This window comes from Perissodus microlepis, chromosome 22, assembly GCF_051167445.1.
Source record: "Perissodus microlepis isolate ML-2025 ecotype Zambia chromosome 22, ASM5116744v1, whole genome shotgun sequence".
Classification (NCBI taxonomy): domain Eukaryota; kingdom Metazoa; phylum Chordata; class Actinopteri; order Cichliformes; family Cichlidae; genus Perissodus; species Perissodus microlepis.
The window spans coordinates 4370825-4393981 of NC_140481.1; the positions used below are offsets into that span (position 1 = coordinate 4370825).

The following is a 23157-nucleotide window of genomic DNA, read 5'->3' on the forward strand; positions in this document are numbered from 1 at the left end:
TGTATATGTTTGAAATAAAAAAGAACTGAACTGAACTGAACTAATGACACGACAGAAGTTTTGTTTGACTCACTGCTAAATATGGAATAAATAACTGGCTGGTATGACTGATTCCACTTATATCTATCATAAGAATCCAGAATCCTCAAACTCAAAAAGCTAATTTGAATTCAACAATCATACATTTTACACCTGTGCTTTCTCTGGTCTGTCTGTCATGAGAAAGAAGTCACCTTGTTTAGTTAGCTGTGTGAACTCACATACTTCCATAGTTAAGCTAATATTTCTAAATGTATAAACGCTAACGACTATGGCTACTCTCTGTATGATTACTACAATACGCAGTAAAAAAGCCAAGCATGAAAGGCTATACACTTTTAATGGTAACCTCAGCTGTTACTATCTTGTCTACGTAGTGGAAATAGAGAGACCGCCAACCATTTTTCAGATGCAGCAGAAAGAAACATCTTCCTGCTGCATCTGGTACCGAAGTTAGCTAGCAAGCTAACAGTGACAAGCCTTTTTTCTGTTATTGAAGGTACAACCACACATTACACTGGGTTGGGTGTTTTTGTATTAAAATTATCATCTTCATTATGGACAAAGTGGGCAACATGTGCAGTTAAAGGCTTGGCAAGTTGCAAATTTTCCCGAAAATCAACTAACTAGCATGACAGTCAAAGTTCTGGCATTTGCAAAATTTGCTATGTTTGATTTGAAGCTCTACATAGTCAAAATACACCATACATGGTGTAGTACATAAAAAAATCTACTGAAATAAGTATCTGAATTGAAATACACCATGAATATTTATATAAAATTTGTGGAATAAATATTTTGAAAAAGAGTTGAAATCAGCTAAAATGAGTAAAATTTCCTGTTTGTTTGAACTAGTTGTGCTGTATTAGTTATTGATTATTGCGATAGATCAGGTGTTTTTCATGGAATTTTAAGTCATTCTTTTTAATTAACATCTTTGCTGTGCTTAGCTGTTCTTTCTACGTTCTTTGTAAGTGAAAGTAAATGTGAACACACCAAAGATAGGAATGCTATTATTTTATCACTGCTAAGAAAACGTGGCTGCACAGCTACGATAGGTAGAGTACAAGAGGTCAAACCCAGGCAGCAAAATTGTAATGATAAGTGAATTAGGTCTGATTTTACGGTTAATTTGAAGTTGGCTAACGCTTCTGCTTCATGGTCTTGCTGTCATAAGCCCAGAAGTGCAATTTCTGATCATTATCACAGCTAATGATCAGGAATGAGATCCAGTGTAAAAAGTAAATAAATAAAAAGTTTATGTTATTCTTTTCTACAGTGTGTATCATTTGACCATCTCACCTTAAACAAACTTTGCACTGTCTTTAACACATCCATCTACAGATGTCCACTACCCGCCATATTTGGGTAACCACACTTGGCCATACAGAGGGAACACTGTGTCTACGAACTAGCCGAGGAGACAAGGGTGGGTGATTACAGTCTGTCCTTACCATGAATGTCAGCTGCAGTAAATGAAAGTAGGCCAATGCAGGGGCCAGGCTGAGGACACAGCAGATGGAAGTGTGTCTTTAGGATGTTTGAGAGCATAGCAGGGACATTAAGAAAGCTCCCAGATGTGACATTAGCTCAAAAAACAAACCAACAAATCAGCAGAGGTTGAATAAGCTGTAACTTTTATTGCACATTCCTGTTTGGTCTTGCAATGACCTTTCACCTTTTTGAACTTGTAAGACCTCGGTCTGGACTAAACACTCAAGTCAGAAGTGGGACGAAGTGACCCAGGGTAACTCATCACAGGTCAGATTCCCTTAAGAAGTTTGATTTGAAGCATAGGGAGGTCACACTGAGCTCCGATCTGTGACTCGTGGGACTTCAGATGTTTGTGTTGACTGCATTACCCACAAACCAAATCGCTGTTTAGAGAGCAGGATCAATGGGGAAAGGGACAGTAGTGACATCATGGAGGGCACCAGAAAGTATTCAAGGGAGCACCATGTCACTTTCTTGACTCCACTTTGACACACTCCCAAAAATACTCCCTTTATAATCTCGAGGCTTCACTGCCTTCTGTCCTTCTTTGCTGCCTGTACCCGCCCTCCACCCCAGCCCCCTCCCCAAATCTCTGATCACACAAATACATAGGCTATCATTCTTAGTAGGGTTTTTTTTCTTCTCGTTTTCTTGTGACAGTACCTGCAACATGCTTCAAATCTTCATTTTGGCAAACCACAAATAAATTAAAACACAAACATTCATATAACACAATGTGACATTTTTAGGACGCTTAGAAAGAAAAGAAAAATACATACAGTACAGAACCAAAAAGAGAGAGAAAATATATACCAAGAAAAGAGAAGCATTTGCATTTTTTTTTGTTTTTTTCCCATATTTTTCCTCACTTTTCTTGAAAAAAAAAAGAGATACAGTAGCTAGCTACCAATCACATCACATGCAGATATATTACAACATAATCAGTTCACCCAGTTAGTGTCTGCAAACTACCGATCTAAACTATATCACAAAAGTATTCTCTTGAAACCAGCAAACACTCAGCTGTTTGAGATATTTTGTCATAATAATTCAGTTTACAGTTTTCTCTGCTGACAAAGCCGAGAGATCACTATACGACCGACCCTGAAATGACTAGCCAAATTCAAAAGAGGACTAACGCGCTTTCGTACATGATCACATACCAGATGGTGATGGTGATGTTTCTGTTTCTTTATTATTATTTTTTTTCATGATGGGAGTGTGACACACATATGTGCTCACACGTGCACTCAAACCCAGACTTGCTGTCGACCGCGACTCGAAGGGAGCGTCGGGACGAGATATGACCTGATCCGAATGCGGCACGCTGGCTCTGCGATTTTTGAAAATCCCATGGTCGAGGACCGCTGAGCTGGGAGCTGGCTCCAGTACCCCTCACCTGCCTGCCTTCACCTTGCCAAACCCCCATCCCTCCAAAAATTAAGGCAGGAGAAGAAAATGACAAAATGTCAGAGCCAAGCGGGAGCTCTGACATCGTCCATCCATGTGCCCTCGCGGTCTCCTCTAATGACGCTCTGCTGAAATGTCAGACCAATTAGCAGCCTTCCCTCTGACATTTAACTGGCGGCAAGCAAAACAAACAGAGCTCACTGGACAGAATGGAGAGATAGCTAGTCTGCGGCTAGCGGGCCCCCTCGGCTGATTGAGACCGACGCTGTTGCAGCCATACAGTTAACAGTAGATATATACTAAGTCCTTTTAAAAAGGTTGGAGCTCTATGCCTCTTAAGTAATCACGGCCGTCTTCGGACATTTTCAATCCACCTGACATTTCCAAGAAGCAGGCGGCGGTGATCAAAGCTCTCGCGATTGCCTCCCATCCCTCTGTTCTCCTGCCTTCGGTCTCTTGCTTTCAGCAGACATCAATCCGGCGGGCCCTGAAGCGCACTCAATTTAAAGCACCACCCCAGCACGCCATCCTGTCTGTCTTCATTTCTAGGTGTTACCGCCGAAGGCCGCAGGTGTACGCTCCAAGTGTTTGAGCTGTGCAAAACGTCTGGGCGAGGCAAAGCGTATTTTCTGCCGACCTTTTCTCCATCGCGTGCATCCAATAGAGAGACGAGGCTGTGTGCGCGCAGATATTTGGTCACAGCTACACGCGTGTTTTACGCTAATAACAATCGGGAGCTGACATCGACGGCGGGACAAGAAGGCAGGTAATCTAGCAAAAAGCCAGCACTCCCTTCAAGTCTTAGTGTCATTCACAGTAAATCATATTTTTCTCTGTTAAAAGTGTTGTCTCCCTTACTCACACGCACACACATACACACGTACTGAGGCCTAGCCTTCAGCTGTACCATCTGGTATCTAAATCGCGAGAATTATAGTCTTCATTCCTCTCCTACACACACACACACACTAACAAGAACATGAGAGAGAGAGAGAGGTGACTGAGTGTCATTCTATTTATCATACATACAGTAGTTACTGCATAAAGCAGCATGTGACTCTTTTTCTCCATTAAAAATCAATATCCATCTACGCAACAGTGAGCTCTAAATTTAGCCACAAGAGATGGAGAGAAGGAAACAAAGCGAGCTAAAGAAAGAAACAGATAGAGAGAGCGAGAGAGAAAGAGAGAGCACAGCTCCATGTAAATTACAATCTTCATGTTGCGTTGAACTGTGAGCAACGGCACAGTCAAAAGAAAGGGGAAATGAAGGTGCGAATGAGTGAGTTTAAACGTCAGTGCGCTGCCCTTCTATAAAACATTAACAGCTTCATTTATATGTAAATGACCCGACAGCTACAGAGAGAGAGATGGCGGGACGTAATGCCAGTTCAAGAGAAGAAAGGAATGAGGGATGGAAAAGGGAGGGGAGAATGGGGGCGGGATTGCAAGGACAGGAGAGGGAGATGAGTCTCCTTCATTCAGTAGTCTTTCACATGGGTGGAAAAGTCCACACTGTCCGATTTGTCCCACTGCACATGCATGCGTGTGCATTTCAAAAAAGAAAAAAATCCACCCACAGTAGAGCACACTCCGATGCACGTGCACACACTCCCAGCGGATGTCCAATGCAGCGACATACACACACCCACCTACCCACCCACACACTCGCAAGCAAACACTGCCCTCTCAGGTCTTTCCTAAACAGGGGAAAGAATCCCTGGGTGAGAGGGAGGTGAAGCAAAAGTTGTTTTCTAGGTGTAGGTGGAGTGACGGTGATGACTGGATGTCAGCTCTTCTGGAGATGGTGATCAAAATCCAAAATAACAAAAATAATTAAATAACACATAAAACCAGAAAAATTAAATTAAATCTTGAGTGAAACAGCAAAAGGTGAAAATGAGAGATTGTTGAGTTAGCGTGGTGTGTCGTTTTGCGTGTCGGGGCTAGCTGGGTTTGTCCGGCTAGCGCGGGGGTCGGAGGGACGGTGCCGGGGCATTCAGCCGTCAGAGACGGGCGGAGACACCCAGCCGTACTTCTCGTGGGTCTTCACCAGGGATTTGAAGGTAGCCTCGGCTTCCTTGCGGCTGAAAGCTTTCTTAGATTTTCCGGCTTTCCTACATATACGGCCCTGCGACAGATAAAGAAACAAAGGGAAAGGAAAGGGTGGGGGGACAAGGTTAGCTCCATATGTAAAAGATTAGTAAAATACAGAAGCAATTAAACAGCCGACTAATGAGGAGTCTGAACACATGACGTTTGTCATTTCAGGCATGATGGACACAGACATTAGTGTTGTGTAATTTAATTTCAACGAGCGACACCATGATAGTGGTGTAGCAAAACTTTAAATTGTCTTGGTATTAGAGCTGGGGGAAAAAACTTGATATAGCATGATAACACAGTATTTTGTGTGGCTATTTTGTATACTGAGACACCAAATATCGACATTTTAATAAATAAATGAAAATATGCTGGGAACACTACTAACAAGGGCTCATGTCATGCACCAAATTTAAATAAAATTAACCGAAAAAGCATCCAAACTGGACACACTTAGCTTAAACATTACCTCCTAGTTTAGAGCTAATTGCTCAGTCACACAAGTAAAACAGGAAAGCAACATTATTGAAAAAAACAAACCAAACAAAAACCAAAAATAGCAAACCGGTGGCTACTGGTGATTTTATTGAACATTTTCACATTTTGGTATCAGTTGCAGCTTCAAGTAAATGGTTGCCTAGAGCTTGAGGGTGTTGCACACTTATGACCACTTTTGATCTCAGGCGATTGCAGAGGTCATCTGATTGGAAACAACCATTCTGCAATCAGTTGACTTGGAGTGACTGCAATTACCCTCTGAGAGACTGTCAAAGGTTTGCAAATAATTGCCGTCTGATTTTCAAATGCAGACAGATAGCCAACATGTTGCCATCAGTCTGAACGAGTCTTTGTCAATAAGCACAACCGAGGGGACTTGAGTAGCTGTTACCTCATTGTATTCTGTCTATATTCCTATAGAACAGATGGTTGCTCAGTGCAAACGTAACAAGTCCATGTAGACAGCAACAGATGTGATTTTCAACAATTTATGGAAACATTTGATATGTTTTACTGACAGTGTTGGTATGCATGTCTATCGCATTTTATATCAAAAAACTCAAATAACTTATTGGACAAAACAGATATTAAAACGACTACATATTTTGAACCCAAATCACAACATTTTCCTAAATCTAATCAAGCAGTTTTTTATGCCTACATGTTACCAACATGTGAAACCTAATTTAATCAATAAATGAAGGCAAAGTTGTGACTTCACCATTCCTCTAATTAAAGTAACTCAACGGAAGAGGATTTGGGCCACTGGGGAAAAAAAAGAAAAGTGGGCACATCTTTTTTTTTCTTTTCCAGAATTCTGATAAAAAAGTCAGAATTCTGACTTTTTCCCTCAGAATTCTGACTTTAATCTCAGAATTCTGACTTTTTCCCTCAGAATTCTGAGTTTAATCTCAGAAAAAAAGGTCAAATTCTGAATTCTGACTTTTTTCTCAGAATTCTGGAAAAGAAGAAAAAAAGACATGCCAAATTGTTTTTTTCCCCATGGCCCTAATCCTCTTCCGTGTAACTCTGCCTTTGGCACTCTTTAAAAGAAAACTACTGTGTATTTCTGCGATGCCAGCAGCAGTATTTCCTGCCACAGAATGAGAACATTAATATACAAGATATATGAGCCATATTTTAGCCATAATTGTGAACAGAAACAGGCTTGCTGCTGTTTTGTTTGATATTTTATATTAAACTAAGCTGCAGCCTCACACTGTATTTAACGTGTTCGTGTTATTTTGTGTCCCGTTTCACACTCAATGCCAAAAAGTAAATATTTATTGGTACCTGCCAAGATGTGCTTCTGATATTATTTTGTCGTAAATGTAGACTATTAAAAAGGTGTGTCTTCAAATGTAAAGAAATTAGAAATTTGGCAGTGTGGTGATTTTTTTAAATAGCGATATCGATTTACAAGCTGCTGGCAAAGGTTGCACTCACGTATTCACTTTCTGATGGCTAAAGTGCAGCCTCTGCCAAAGACACTACTTTCATGCAGTACATTTGTTTGACTGGCTCTCTGTCTAGAGGAAACACCCAAATTATGAATTCCTTTTCACTAAATTGGATAGATCCAGAGCTATAAAGCTATTGATTAGACGTCAGCCATGATCTAAATCTAGGATCTTTGCCATTAGGTGGCAAATCAATTTTTTTCCGCAGTATAAAGCTTACGGAGACAGAGGCTTTCTTCTTTCAATGTATTTTGATAGCTACTATTTTTTAAATAAAATATTTTCATGTTCTTTTTTTATGACAAAAGTTCTACATTACATTTTTAATAAGCATGTGCAAGCCAAGTGTAGTGCCACAAAACCAGCCTTGATGACATTGACGATAAAATTCAGAAAATTGTTGTAACATAATAGACATTTACATTTTTTTTTTGACAAAGTTAAAAGAAAAAAACGATTTAAAGCTAAAAGATTTTCAGTTTATGATGACAGAAAATTTAAAAAAGCCGTGATTAGCAGAATGCAACAGTTTAATATGTCAGCAAACTAAACAACATCTAATAAATAATACACATAGGAAAAAAAGGACTTTTAGGAATATCAACAAAAATCTATGTGAAAACTGACGTAAACCTTTCAGTTTATTTCCCTCCAGCTGTTTGTGGTATTATCGCAAGTCCAATTCATTGCAGATGAAAGAAATCCTTGATTTATAATTTTTGCCTGTGCACATTCATTTTGATTTTTAAAAAGCAGAATATAATTTTGCAAAACTTCAAAAGGAAGCACATATCAATACTTTGTGGTCTGGATATTCAACGTCAGATCAAAAGGTTCATAATTGTCAGCGATCTTGTCAAACGTTTTATGAAAACAGTTTTTTGAAATCTTTCCAAACCATACACAGAAAGACAGAAACACAGCCCACACATGCACATGGATGAAGTTGATGGTGAATGCACAGCCGCAGGAGGGATGTTGACAAGACAGATAGTCTGAAAGCAGGTTGACCAACAACAGATCAATGTTTAAAGGCGTGCAAAAAAAAGCTTTTAAGACGTCAGGTTCAATCAGAAGTAAAAATACACCCTCTGGTACTCGGAGAAATGAGGAGATAAGTGAGGAGCAGAAGCACCTATGGCACTAAATGATGAAAATGTGTGTATATACGACAGAAAAAAATATACACAAAGAGCCATTTAACTGCCTTGTGCATAAAAAGCACTGTGATATCTGACTTAAGGATTTTCACCAGGCACCATGCTGCTGAGGCCCTTCCTCCTTCACACGACTAATAATAAATGTGTGTGTGTGTGTGTGTGTGTGTGTGTGTGGAAGGGGGGACATGGAGGAAAGAAGAGTAGGCGTCAACTGAAATGATAAAGCTGCCTTTTCTGTTACTGGCAGTAAGTCTTCCCTGAAGAAAGCTGTGTAGGAGGATGAATGGAAAAAGAAACAACTCACTTAATGCTGAAAAACAAATATATAGGGAGACATTCAATGCCATGACACCACAGCCTGGACAGAGGTGTGACTCATACCAGTGTCACTAGCTTTTTTTTTAATGTATTACAATCACCTGAGAAACACGGGAGAACCACAAATTTGACTGCACAGTGGGTCCATGTACACTGGTCAAACTGTAGGTTAAATTTTGTGGTGATTCACAGGAAAATACTGGGTACTCTACACACTATGACACACTGCACCACTTCCCTTTACCCGTAGCATTGTTCTTGGCAGGGAGGCACCGAGGCTTTCCACTGAAACCAATACTAACACAATTCCCTCACTTGGTGAGCGCCTCTGCATGCTGCAGTGCAGTGCAGAAAAATTATACACCCATAGCCGGAACATTAATCCGTCAGGTATACTACACTTCTGTGGAGTCAGTTTTCTGCAGTTAAGGACGGTTGTCATTGTTGTAGGAACATGACATCCGAGAGCCTGAACAAAGTGGTCGTTATCTTTTTTTTTTTCAGTATTCCTTTTTCAGTCTGCTGCTTAATTGAATAGTTTTGGGAATTGGGCTCGTTTGAGTTCTTTCCAAGAGTAAAAAAAGAAGATTAATACTTCTCTGCATACAGTTTGTGAAGCAACAGCTAGTGGCTAGCTAGTTTAGCTTAGCACAAACACTGAAACATGCTAACATGCATCTTTAAGACCTCAGAAACTCACCAATTATCTTCCTTTTAATTGGTACAAAACATTAATAACGGGGTGTCAAACATAAAGCCCGGAGGCAGAATCAGCCTGGTGAGCACTCCAATCCAGCCCAGTGGACAGCTTAAGAAAATGTGACGTGCATAGATTTTTGAAATTGTATTTTCTTGCCCACCCAACCCCGTTGCCAGTCATACTACACTACAGATAAACAATAAAAATATATTATAAATGTGAATATAATAACTACAGGACAGTCTGAGCAATAAATTACCAGAAGTTAGAAGTTAGTACTTGCAATTAACAGTCATTTTTGTTAGGGAATATGTTAGGAGTTGGGCCATACTATGCCAACACTTCTTAGTAATTTACCTACACAAACACACACAAACCCTCTATGAGTTGCTTCAGTTAATATGAGTTACATGATTAGTACTTGTGGTGCTTTTTTAACTTGTGTGTTAGCAAAAAACATCGAGAAAGAAAAGCATTCATTTTTGGAGCTTGCATTCGACGTCGTGTTCCCATGTAGCACCGTCTTACTCAAGGAGCCAAAAGATATCGTGCTACTTTTTCTGCCTCATCACCAGCATTTAAATTTAAAGGGGACCTAATGGACCTTTGGAACCTGTGAAAACGGTCATGTCCTTAAACAAGATGCTGAATTTAGGACTACACTTCTAAATTGCAAATCCAACATTAATTCTCAGCTCCCCTGACATCTGGTGAACCGTAACCGTGCGCCATGCATACTTGCTCGGCTATTCTGGGTCAATAAAGAATAGCTAAAAGGAGGTGAGGTGGTAACGCTGAATGATCTGGAGATTAGGGTTAGAGTTTCCATTCATGTAGCAACAGTGGCCTCATTTCACTGCGAGGCTTAGCGACACTCACTCTGCCTCTACGTTTGTCACTCTGTCTCTCCAGCAGACACGTTTAAAAAAACCTCGTCCAATTGCTTTCATCAGTCTTGACATCGATCCCAATTAGAAATGTCCATTATGACAAGTCATTTAATCTCATACTGAAACACTTGAAATGAAGTCAGACAGCTGGAACCAAGGAGAATGCGGCTGATCTCATCTGAAGATTGAAGACAATCGTGATTTTTAAAGCTGATTAGTGCTTTGGTAGAAGAAACTTTACCATCACGGTGAATTTTTTTTTCATTCCACTTGTTTTGAAGAACTGAATGCATGACTCACCGGGTGACTCACTCAGATGAGATATTATACGCAATGTTGCCTTGGGATTTGTTTTCTGTTTCTCTTTTACTAAAAAACCCACTTTAAAGGACATTCTCTTCTTTTCTCAGACAATGGATCAACACATCCTTTAAAATGTAAAACAAACCGACAGGGTTTCACCTGATCAGCTCTCCCTGAAACCTGCTCAGCTTCCCTCTGCTGCCAGAGGCCTGAATACAGATTACCCAGGCTGACAAGCACAAATAATGTTCCGGTTGGCTTCTGTCAGGGAGGTGAGAGGTGTTATTCTCTTTTGAAATCACATGCAAACTTATTATCCATGCGTCCCGCCATATAGTTGCTGTCACCACATCAAAATGGCGGGTTACTTCCTTGGATGGATATGTTAAAGGAAACCGGCTATTGTTAAAGAGGTGAGATTACCATGGAGATTGATGGCAGAGCAGAAGCTATCCCAAAGTGAACTGATTGGTTTGGATGTTATGTGGAAGAATTTGTGAGCAAATGAGCTGCTTTTGTGTGTCTGTGCGAGACGAAATAAAGAAAGTCTGCAGCCGCCAGCCTGAAATACTCAAAGCGCAAAGAGGAAGTGTGTGAATGGGAGACTGTGAAATGTACACTGGTGCACAAGCCTGTATTAAAGGTTTTTGACTCCAGTATGAAACAGGGAAATTGAGTATCAATTACCTCTATTGTGCTTGCAGTCATCTGGGAGAAAGTCACAGTGTGACACAGGCAACGATGGACGGAGAGAGGAAGTAAAGAAAAGTCTGCTTGTGAGAGAACCAGTGGGCAATCAAATGGGTGTGTGCCTGTCTGGGTGAGTGCCCCGGGCCTATGCAGCGCCATGTCAGTGTTTATCTATTTCAGCTAAGCACTCGCTCATTGAGAGAGACACACTTGTGTAGAGTGGCTGCCGCGTAATAGAGATCAGTCAATGGGCAGACCAGGGAAGGCCCCAGTGATGTTGGGAAGCAGCTTTGAGGCCTGGGGGGATTACATAACACAGACATGTGCTAAAAAGTGTTGGGATAAACAAACGGGGATCAGTGCCATCAACATCATCCTCAAAGGGGAGCCCAGTGGGACTGATGGCGAGGTCAGTAAAGGGTAAATGATTGCTAGTTTCACCAGGCTGGGTTCCTCAATCTGCACAGAATCACACACTACGTAATGCTGGCAGCAGTGTAAGAGCGCAAATCACAGAAGACGTTTTAAAGGGGAATTCCCCTGATTTTACACACAAAGTTCCGCTTTCTCATCACAGCGATGATGACAGATTCTGTGAAAACAGCATTTTCAGATTCCAGAGGGCTAAACAAACAACCTGGTGATGTCACCTGTGCTATCTGAGGGTTGTCTAAGCCTAACACGGACAGCGGAGTAAAATATCTAACACTAGCCGATATAAATGCACCGTCGTTGTGTCTAGAACCAGTTTTAAATAGTGTCCTTAGGCACTTTGCTGCTAGCAAAAACACAGCATTTTGTACCAATTTTTTTTAGTTAATGCTATTAAAAAATACCAATGGTAGCACAGATTGAGAGGCATAAAATGCTATTTTTGTACCAACAAGGTGATTCCCAAAGAGCTATTAGCTGAAATCTTGACAAAGTTTGTATTGTCCTTAAAAAAAACATGTGAAAACTGCGTAAGTAGAGGACAAAAGAAGAAGTGACGGGCCTAAAAAACTATCTACAGCAGATGAACTGTATCTGAAAGTCATGTCCTTAGAAACTGGGAAAAGAAAATCCAGCAAAGACCTGACACAGGACATGAGGATTCAATTCATCCATCTGCTCTTCACTGAAGCCTGGTCAGAAATGGTCCAAGTGGAAGGTTTAGGCTGTCTTGAGATTTTTAAAATGATACACAAAAACAGTTCTGAAAATCAGTGAGAGCAGGTCCTATGTTGGTTCAAATCATCATCAACATGTACAGAGGTCAGGAGAGATGTACAACAATGAGTCTACAGCCATGTGTAATTGTGAAGGCTCTGTTGTGGTTTGGGGGCTGCATTTCAGTCAGTGTGTGTTGGGAATCTTGTCAAAATTGGTGGAATTATGAATGTGGAAAAGTCAAATGAGATTTTGATTTGCCTTGCAATGGCCAGGCTTTCATCTGATTGGCAGTGACTTCAGTTTTCAGCATGACAATGACCCAAACACACTGCCAGTGCAGTAAAAGTATACCTGGATAGACAATGGAACAAAATCAGGTGTTGGAGCATATGTGTTGTTGTCCAGATTACATCATTTTTCAGGAAAGGTTAAACGTGCCTCCAAGCCACACCTGTAGGTGTAGTTGGTTAACACATTTGCCTTCCACGTAAAAGGCCCCCTTTTTAAATAATGGGAGGAAACACCCAAGAGGTCACAGGTTAGTGTACTACTCGTCCCAGTCCCAAGTCTTGATAAATGGCAGGGTTTCATCGGGAAATGCATTTGCCATAAAAACTGTGCTGAATCAAACATGCAAATCCATCCGCTGTAGGGACCACTTGGGAAATAAAGGAGCAGCTGAAAGGACAAGGCTTATTATACAACAAAAAAATAAGGAGGCCATGAACTGCAGAGGAGCTGAAATCTTCACTTTAACCAAGAATGGGAAAACAACGGTTCACTGTCAAAACCACAGCAGTTGTTCTCCCCAGTTCCCAAACACTTACACAGCTTTAAAAGAAGACATGATGCAACAACTTTTTCAAAACTCACTGCTTGCTTTAAAAAGAGACATATTTTTTTAAAAAAACAAAGTCAAATTTCTCTTTTTATTTTTGTGTGTGCTGCATTTGGTTTTTCTTTACATTTTGCACAGTGACCCAGAGAAAGAGAAAATTTGGTGGAACTGCAGATTTGCTTGCAAATTAAGAGTAAAGGCACGTCTGCTTTGAGAACTTGCAAGAGAATGGATTATAGTACCATCGGTATACTGCCTGAACTCTACTACACAAACAGCAACATATCATTTACAAAATTGGATGTCATTACAAAAACACCTATATTAAGCTCGATTTCCCCCCATCCCAGCTGGTGTGATGGTGTGTGCGTGTGTGTCTGTGCTTCCTCACGTCTGCAGGTGGAGACACATGTATCTCTGTTGACTCTCAGCTCAGCACCGTGTCATTTGTGTATCCTCTAACACTAAAAATAGGGAGGAAGCTTCTAAACTGGCCTCATCACTGTTGTTACAGGGAACCGGTGGCCAAGGACAAATAAATATATCCTGTGTGTTTAGTTATTTATAGACACGTGTGCGTGTGTTCTGTCTGTCATGAGTAAGAGACCATTACACCTCTCTGAAAACTAGGATGGGGTACATGCGAGTGCCTGTGGAGATGTACAAAAGAGGAGAAGAGACACGCACACACACACACTCACACTCACACACAGGAATAATTAATCAATATTGTTTCCATTAGCAAGCCAGATAAGGAAGACACTGCACCATAATTAGGAGACACTGCAGAGCTGCAACCTCCTCTCATCAAGCAGTAAATCAAGATGTACACACACACACACACACACACACCGCAGGCCTTTTTTTGACCTAACGACCTCTCTTCATGACAGATTCTAAATGACCACAAATGACTCAGGAATGACGTTTTGTTATGTCATCAAAGGCAAAAAAGGGGTTAGGGCAGGCCAATGCAGTGACAGTTTACATAAGGTTTAATACATCAGCAATGCCCCACTGCTGATTCCAAAAGAGCCCGAGTCAGCGAGAAGGGGGGGGGGGGTAGAGTGTACAGATGAAAGAGCTGAAACGCATTAAAGAAAAAACCGAATCTTATCTGGGCGGAGAACAGAATATCTACTCAAACTAAACGGTTAGAGCAGGCAGATGCGTTTAGAGAAGCAGCCATTTCCGCTGGAATTGAAGAGCTGCTGCTGCTGCGGTGCACTGAGGATGTAAAAAAACCAGATTTGACAGGATTACATAATCCAGACACTCTAAGTCACTCAGGTCTACTAGGCAGGCAACCTGCCGTCTCTGTTTTGTTCATCCACTTATCTTCCTGCCCACCATCGCGAACGATAGATTAGAAAAGCCTAACAGGACTACAGAGTTGAGTTAGACCGCGTTAGAGCATGCAAAGAGACTTTTCCATCGCATGGGAGCGGGTCTTTGTTGTCAAAGGGTGCTATCACGGAGGTGATAAAAAAGGAAAAGGAAAAAGGGAGAGCACGGCGCAACTGCAGAGCTGATGCATAAAGGAGACACTGCGTGAAATGGCCGCAGGAAAGTCACATAAAGATGAATAATATTGACAATGAGGGGTTTGCTCACAGCAGAGAGGAGGGGTGTGAGGATCTAAGACATCACAGCCATGCATTGACAGAAAATGACAGAACATGCTATAAATAGGCCGGATGTAGAGAATGAACACTATTTTTAAATAGAATTATATTGTAGTTCGGTGGGGTGTAGTTCCACGACGCAATTAAAAGAGAAATGTGCTAATTCAGCAATCTTTGTGACAAACATGCCTCGAGAAGCTTAAGCGGAGGCTGTTTTACGTTAGAAAACAAAGAATGGCCAAGAACACAGATTTCAAACTCTCTCTAAGTCTAAAAGCTGCTGCACCTGAGCGTAAAAGTGCCACAATTACGCACGAAACATCAGCATCAGTAATAGTAATAGATCTGCTACAGATGGTTGATGATATTCCAAGCAAGGACCCTCACCCAGCAGCCCCTGCTTCTCCTCACCTGTCCTTTTACGAGGCTGGCAGCAAACTGTCTCATGACGGCCTCCACCGTGTAGGCACTGGACCATCCGCGGGGGGTCAACAGCTCCATGCATATGGCCCCGCCGTCCAGCACGTAGCCGTTCTCCAACCGGGGCGTCAGGACCCGCATGAACGGCGGCGAGAAGGGGAAATTATCGGGAAAGGTGACGTTGAGCAGTATGAACTCTGTGCTGGTCTCCTTCATGTCCTGCCACAGCGCCGAGTCCTTGTCCACCTGGTGCAGCTTGACGTTCCAGTCGTACAGGTTGTCCTCCACCAGCTCCACCGTGATGAAGTTGTCTCCTAACCTCCTGATCTCCTGCAGCTCCTTCATCAGCCGTCGCGTCCGGACCTGGGTGCAGTGTTGCCGATGAGGCGGCAGCGGTGGTATCGAGGAGGCACTGGTAGCTTTACTGCCGCCTCCTCCTACGCCTCCTCCTCCTCCACCGCCGCCACCACCTCCTCCCGTCTGCTGCTTTTCCTTCGCATCCTTGACCTGCTTATCCTTGCCGGACGGCTTGTCCTTGCCGTGCTGGTCCAGCTTCCTCGCTTTAATCTCCGGAGTGCTCAGGATGTTGGTCTCGTTGGCGGTCTGACAGTGTTTGCTGGTGTTGTTTTTCTGGTTTCCTTTGCTCCCCTTTAACGAGCCCTGGTGGTGCTTTGGGTCCTCGGTGTCTCGGTCGTGCAGACGGATCAGACCGATCTTTCGCAGTAGGGTGGCCATAATTTTTTTTACACACTCACGTTGCTCCGCCGATCCCCCCGCACAGGGGCGAGATTCACCCTTTCGATTGTGTTCCGGGCTAAAAGAAACGACCTTTATTGATGCCGATTATTAACCTTCTTATACCGCAATCCCCCCTCCTCCGTTCACTGCAGCCTCAGGATGAACACAACCGGGGGGAGCCTGTGCAGTTCTCTCCTCAGTGCTTCATCTTCGACTAAAAGCAAAGAAAAACAGAGAGACAACAAATGAGTCCAGATGGACAATCGAATAAAACAGCTTTCCTCACACAGACCAGAGGAATCCAGTCATGTTTCCCACAAGTGGACGGACATCACGTCTGTGACTGCAGTTGTTCGGTGATAGGACGATGCGTTACGCAGAAGCACAGATGTGATCGTGTGGGATATTTTAAGAGAAAGCTGCATAGTATCCATATTACCATGTCAAAAACAAGAGGTTGTATGAGGAAAATCAAAAAGCCGCAGAGAGCAGAGGTAGAAAGAAAAAACACGCCATTGCATTTCAAGGTTGCTATAACCTGATGTAATGGACACACTGGATCCCCACAGGACATGATATAGAATAGCGACTGTGGAAGATCAACACACACACACACACACACACACACACACACACACACACATATATATATATATATATATATATAAATATGTTGACGTAACATTTTCGCTATAAGGACACACAAGCTGGTATAAACACTGTGGAATTTGTTACCCCTCAGGCTAATTACCATGTCAACCAGATACAGGTCTCCATAAAGCCGAACCTGGGCACACTTGAAGTCCCGCACTGTGCATAATAAAACGAATTTTCCTTTATGTGTGTACTCCTGCCCACAGACAAACCCGACACTGCACACACACACACACACACACACAAATTCAGCCTGTTCTTACCTTGGTCTGCTGAAATTTCCGTTTAATGTCCCGCTCTGTGTGCGTAAAAAAACGGAAGAAACAAAAATACCAAAAAAAAAGGAGAGAGGGTTATACCATCCAGCTGATCCTCTGTCTGCGAGAGCTGCAGCGAGGAGGAGAAGGAGAGCCTTTGATGTGTGTGTGTGTATGTGTGTGTGCAGCTGCGGTAGCTTCGGCTTTAATGCAGCCGAGGACGAGCCAGCCCCCGGTAATCCTTCTTCAGCCGGTCTGCTCTGCACCGGCGACGTTACATTTCAAAATAAAAGCCCCGCTTGAAGCAAACCGTGTGTGATCATGTATGAAGGGGTAAAGGCACCGTGTTCCAGCTGACGAGTGCCAGGTGGAACACAAGAAATCCGATGAACAACCTCGATTTCTTATAGTCCAGCTTATCTGGTTTTCATGGTGAATTCAAAAGCCAGGGAATAAGGTGTGTGTGTGGCAATCCATTACAAAAATATAGGGTCGGGTTTGAGGACAGTTTTCAAGTTACTAAATATTCACATTTTTATTATTATATTCCAAAATTAGCCACAGTTATGCAATGCGCTGTATTTGTTATCACAACATTGCTTCTATTTTGATGGAAAATCGATTACTTCCTGGTTTATTCTGGCTAACTTGGTGTTCTGAGAGAGGAGAGGTTAAGGAGAAGGAAGATGCCGGGATGGTGTAACGCCTGCGTCACTGGCCTTTACTTTCACTTTATGGATGCCTTTTGTCTCCAGCTAAGTCAGCGCCAGTGTATTTTTACTCTGGGTAAAGTTGTCCTAAGCTCAGCATTATTTCTGAGTGTAATCAGAGAAGACGAGAGTTTTTAAACAGCTTTCTTTCGCTGTCTTCTTTTTTTGTGTGTGTGTGTGGAATATCTGGATCATGAGGTCATAGTGAGGTCAAGAAGATTCTTGTTCTTCCGCAAAAGTTTTAGGACCACAGATTCTGCATCGATCTGTTGAATGTGGTCAGATCTTTATGTAAGGGTTAGTTTTAGACAAACAGCCTGAGTGATCAGTGACAGCTGATTCTGGAAAAAATTAGTGAACCTCTGTGCTAATGATTTCTCCCAAGGCAACTTGAACTCAGGTGTTCCAGTTAGAAAGATGAGATGAGCTTTTTTGAGAAGCTCAAGTGTAAAATGAAATTAAAGACTATTACAGTGAAACAGAACAGAGCTGTTTTCAATGGTGTTAATGGTGTTGGGATCACTGTCTTCTTCTTCTTTTGGCTGCTCCCTTTAGGTGTCACCACAGAGGATCATGTGGCTCCATCTCACCTCATCCCAAGCATCTTTTTTTTGTCACACCACCCCTCTGCATGTCCTCCTTCACTGAATCCATGAACCTCCTCTGTGGTTTTCCTCTTTTCCTGTTGCCTGGCAGCTCCATATTCAACATCCTTTCTCCAGTATATCCACAATCCTTCCTCTGCACATGACAAAACCATGTCAGTTTTCCAAAGAAAATTATCCCCTATTATCCCCAGCTCGGCCTCCTGTCTATTTTGTTAGTTCCACTATTGGGATCACTGTGAGGAGTCAGAAGTATGAATTTTATAGGTGCATCATAAATGAAGACATTAAAAGACTGCTACTGGAAAATCGGCTCAAACCACAGAATTTCTGTGACAATATTCTGTTTACAGATGAGACAAAAGTTTGTTTTTATTTGTTTGGAAAAAAATGCACAGCCCTTTGTTTGCATGGAAAAAAAAAACACCTACCCCAAAACCTCATCACCACTGTGACGCATAGCGGAGGTAGCATTGTGATTTGAACTGCTTTGCTACCTCAGGAAGATCTGCAAGAAGTAATAGCCATTTTTTAAATGCTTATTATGGGGCTAACACAAAGACACAGATAACTATTCACACCTACAGCAAAGTTCGAATCACTAACAAGCATGTTTTTGGAAGCAAGCTGGAGTACCCAGGGGAACACATGCATTCACAGAGACAGAAAGCTCCACACAGAAAGGCCCCAGCTGACTCCAGGAAAGGCTTGCTGTGAGGCAGCACTGCTAACTGCTGTGTCAGGCTATTTTACAGTGGAATAGAATGCACAAAATTGAGTGAGTCTTTCTTACCATTAAGGAACTCTCCTATGCAGTAACAGGAAATGTTTTAAGAGTTTGTTGTTGCTAAAGACGGTTCTCTGTTATTAAAGTAGTGAGCTAAATTGCTTTTTCCAGCCTGTGCTGTGAATACTAAGTCATATATATGTAGACTGATTTGATTATTATTATTTATTTACTTTGTATTTTTGGATACCTGGGATTTTGATACGTTTGCCTGAATATAAAGTACTTTGGGTCAGCTATTATTGTTTTAAAAAAGGTGCATCTTTTTTGTTACTTTCAGTACCAGAATGATATGACACAGCAAAAGTACACCTGATTATTTGAGAAAATCTACAGCAATTTCAGTATAAACTAAGCTGGGCAGGTACAGTATGAACAGAGGACATTAAACATCACAAAATACACAGCACTACATGCACCGAGTAAATGTTGTGTTTACCTAGTAGTGTATAAACTGTTTAAACTCCACTAAGATAATTCATCTGGTTTTCCTCGACAAAGAAGCTAGTCTCGCGACACTGTGACGCTTTGAGCGTCATTAAACGACAGTCTGCCATTGGTTGTTACCTAGGTAACGGAGCAATAGCCGCAGCGATTGGCTGAAATACAGCCGTAAAGCACTTCAGCGTTGAGGATGTTGTAGAGTTGTAGCTAACAGTAAACAGAGATTATCTAATAAAGACAGTAATTTAAGCGGAGGCATTTTATGTGACATTTTGGTGGTTCGGTAACGATTAATTACAATGGCGGAAAAGTTCGATAACCTCGAAGAACACCTGGAGAAGTTTATCGAGAATATTCGACAGCTGGGAATCATCGTGAGCGACTTTCAGCCTAGCAGCCAGGCAGGACTCAACCAAAAACTGTGAGATATGTTTCACTTTGCTGCTTCCACCGCTAAGATTTCGCAAATAAGCCCCGTGTTTACGTGTCCGGTCGTTTTTCTCTGCAGAAATTTCATGATATCTGGGCTCCAGGACATCGAGAAGTGCCGTCAGCAGCTTCATGAGATCAACGTACCCCTGGAGGTCTTTGAGTGAGTACAAAGTGTGCCTATACTATTGTGTATGTCACCTTCTGTTACGTAAATATCTGTATTTTCGTTATATTTATTTTACTTACGGTGCAGTGCATACTAGGTGCCGACCACCGAGCTTTAATATCGCCGTTTTTGTAACTGGGCCAAACCCTATTTAAAAAGTCCTTGATTTTTAAAATGTAATCAATTGGTTGTATTTTGGTTTGCCTTACATGCTTCATATGAGTAATTCGTTATTGATGAGAGCCCCTTTTACATTCGGCATAATCTTTAAATTCATTATTTTTTCAGACCCATTGCCACAGGTGTATAAAGTCAAGCACCCAGCTGTGCAATCTGCCTTTACAAACATTTGTGAACAAATTTGTCATTCTCAATAGATAGATTAAACGTCTCTGTGGTCAAGCAGGTGCATGCAGGCCTTACATCAGCAAACACAATAACAAACATCAGGTGAAGTGGTGTACAGCACTTAGCCACTGGACTCCACTGTAGCAGTGGAAACATGTTCTGTGGAACAAATCATGCTTCTTTCTTGCAGTCGTATAGACATCCTGATTTTGGTGAATGCCGGAAAAGCAATAACCAGCCTGATTGTTTCGTGCCAATTGTAAAGTGTAGTGGAGGGATAAGATTGTGCGGTTGTTTTTCTTGGATCGGCCTGGGCCCCTTAGCTCAAGTGACAGGAAATCAAAGTGCTTCAGTTTACCAGCATATTGTGGACAATTCTCCATTTCCAGCTTTGTGAAATTTTTTGGAGAAGTCCCTTTTCTGTTCCAGCATGTCTGTGCCCCAGTGCACAAAGCCAGGCCCTCTCATCTAATATCCAAATCTGACACACTCCAAAATCCTGATGGAAGCCTTCCCAGAGGAATGGAAGCATCCATAGCTGCAAAGGGGCACCACCTCCATATTAATACCTGTGGATTTAGAATGAGATGTCATAAAAGCTCCTGTAGGTGTAATGTGTAGGTGGGCCAGTACCTTTGTCCTTATAGCGTTTCAGTTCTATGCATTTGTTTTGATGCCGCTCTAATAACGAGGAATTTTTGATTACTAAAGTAAATACATAAACAAAAACAAAAATATCTCATTGCGTCATTAAAAATGTATCACATTTATTTGGCAAGTTCCTGGAGTTTTATCAAAGAAGGCTGATATATTGTATTTGTATTTGCAGATACATTGACCAAGGTCGGAACCCTCAGCTGTACACAAAGGAGTGTCTGGAGAGAGCCTTGGCGAGGAACGAGCAGGTCAAAGGGAAGATAGACACTTTGACGGTAAGAGATAGTTCCAGGGGCAGTGAGATTCCTCGGCCAATGACTTTTCAAGAATAAGCAGAGCCATCAGCACGTTTCACTGATTAAATAAGTGTGTTTAGAGTGTTTTTAAAGATAAAGGTCCCATTTCATTGCACAAACAACCCTGTACTTGTTATACTGATGTCTGTTAAGGCAGCCTTGTTGATCGTGATAAAATAATGTCCTTGGACAAAGTGCTTAAAAGGTTTTTTTTTTCTGCTTCAGTAAAAACTCTGTCCCAGTTATTTGTTCACATAAAAAGACACGAGACAGATTTACTTTGGACAGTACTTGTTGGATCGTAACTCACTAGTTATTCTTTATACATAAAGTATTTATACATCAACACTAAAGAAACTTCCACTGTCATATTTCTGTTTTATTACAGAAGTTCAAGAGCCTTTTGGTTTCCGAGCTCAGCAAAGTTTTTCCAGAGGAGATGGCCAAGTATAAGGCTATACATGGAGAAGATGCCCCCTCCTAGTGACTACCGTACCATGCCAACCCCCTCCTCCGACCTCCGACCTGTGACTGTTGAGATGAAAAGCCGGAGTGAAGATTTACCATGCAGGATGTGGCTGACCGCATGAATGCTAATTGTTACTTTATGTATGATGTGATGCTGTCACCAATCCCGAAGGAGAGGGTGTAATTTTTGCTCGGCACCTTGATTCAGCCATTCCCCGTCCTTTCCTTACATTTAAACTTCACGTTACAGCTCGAGTTACAAATCAAAGGCAAGGGGAAAAGAATCAGTTGCTGCAAAGGTACACATTTATTCTCAAGCCTAATATTTTTCCAGGAAAAATAAACACACTTCCAAACCTCCTGCCTGACTCTGCTTTAGGGAATTTATCCCATCAGATGTACATACAGTCTATTTATACTCCAACTCTCTATGTTTTACAATGCATCCTAAACATTGTTCAACATCTCTTTGTACCACACACAGTTCATGATGATTTGTATTAAGCTCAGGTTTCTACTGGCCGTGATAACTGAATGCAAATGCAAGGTAATTCTATGCCTGATCACTTAGGATGGTCAGAAATGAGTCTGCTCTGTATTTGTAACTTTGTATAATAACATTTGTAAATAAATGATCCTTTTGGATTTTTCGTCTTTTGTCTGTTTTGTTAGTTTGAGACATTTTGGGTTATAATTTTGCAGAAAATGTTGGAGCAAATTATGTTTTTATCTTTGAAATAAAGTCATCTTTATTGATAAATTTAAGTGTCACGAATACATTTTTTTTTTTTTTTAGTGAAATTTTCTCATTAATCTGTAATCAATCAGCTGTGTGGAATTTGGCTTAAAATCCTGGGACTGCAATAAAGTACTAAAATGTGAGCAATTGTGTCAGTGGGACACGTGTGTGCACCTGATAAAGTATCAGTGACGTCTTTGGAGTCATATCAAGTATCACTTCCAGAGCATCTTGTGCAACTACACGGCCTGGATAGGAGTGTCTGACACACGTAGACATGCTGTAGAAGCAGACGGGGTGCGTCATTTGGCAGGTCGCAGCCCGACACGACTCCTCCTGCTGGGGCTTAACCACAGCGTCACGCCCTTGTGCCCCTGGAGGCCAATACTCTGAGGCTGAAGGAGGGAAATGAGCTCTGCTATTGGTTTGTGATATATGCTGCTGGGTAATACTGCCAGCCCTCTTACTTCGCCAGCCATCCCTGTAGATTTCTCAACACGTGTCTCATTTACTGAGGACTCAGCCTCCACTTTTTCAGGCCAGACAGTATTGTTATGCTGAGAACCCATTTCTGTTTGGTTTCTCAGCTTAAGATTGTTGTATTTACTGTAAGAATGACTATGCAAAATGCAGTTTTCTCATCGCAAATAATCATTGTTAATTCAGTTCAGTTCAGTTTTATTTACATAACACCAAAGCACAGCAACTCTGTGATCTAACACTTGGCAACAGTAGGAAGGAAAAACTCCCTTTTAA

General features: G+C 41.7%; 2 protein-coding genes across 3 annotated transcripts; one reads left to right on the forward strand and one right to left on the reverse strand.

The window, feature by feature from the left end:
• Positions 1 to 1659: 1659 nt before the first annotated feature.
• On the reverse strand, positions 1660 to 16987 carry ube2ql1 (ubiquitin conjugating enzyme E2 QL1). 2 transcript variants are annotated; one of them, XM_084918916.1, is made up of 3 exons: positions 16756 to 16987; positions 15092 to 16052; positions 1660 to 5074 (listed from the first exon to the last, which is right to left on the reverse strand). In XM_084918916.1, the coding sequence occupies exons 2-3, from the start codon at positions 15833 to 15835 to the stop codon at positions 4943 to 4945; spliced, it is 876 nt and encodes a 291-aa protein (XP_084775042.1). In that variant the 5' UTR covers positions 15836 to 16052; positions 16756 to 16987; the 3' UTR covers positions 1660 to 4942. The 2 variants fall into 2 exon arrangements, with proteins under 2 accessions (XP_084775042.1, XP_084775043.1); XM_084918917.1 differs by lacking the exon at positions 16756 to 16987 and adding an exon at positions 16590 to 16694.
• A 2445-nt stretch (positions 16988 to 19432) lies between these two features.
• med10 (mediator complex subunit 10) lies at positions 19433 to 22307 on the forward strand. Its single transcript, XM_084918918.1, has 4 exons — positions 19433 to 19716; positions 19804 to 19887; positions 21071 to 21173; positions 21583 to 22307. The coding sequence occupies exons 1-4, from the start codon at positions 19595 to 19597 to the stop codon at positions 21676 to 21678; spliced, it is 405 nt and encodes a 134-aa protein (XP_084775044.1). The 5' UTR covers positions 19433 to 19594; the 3' UTR covers positions 21679 to 22307.
• The last annotated feature ends 850 nt before the right edge of the window (positions 22308 to 23157 follow it).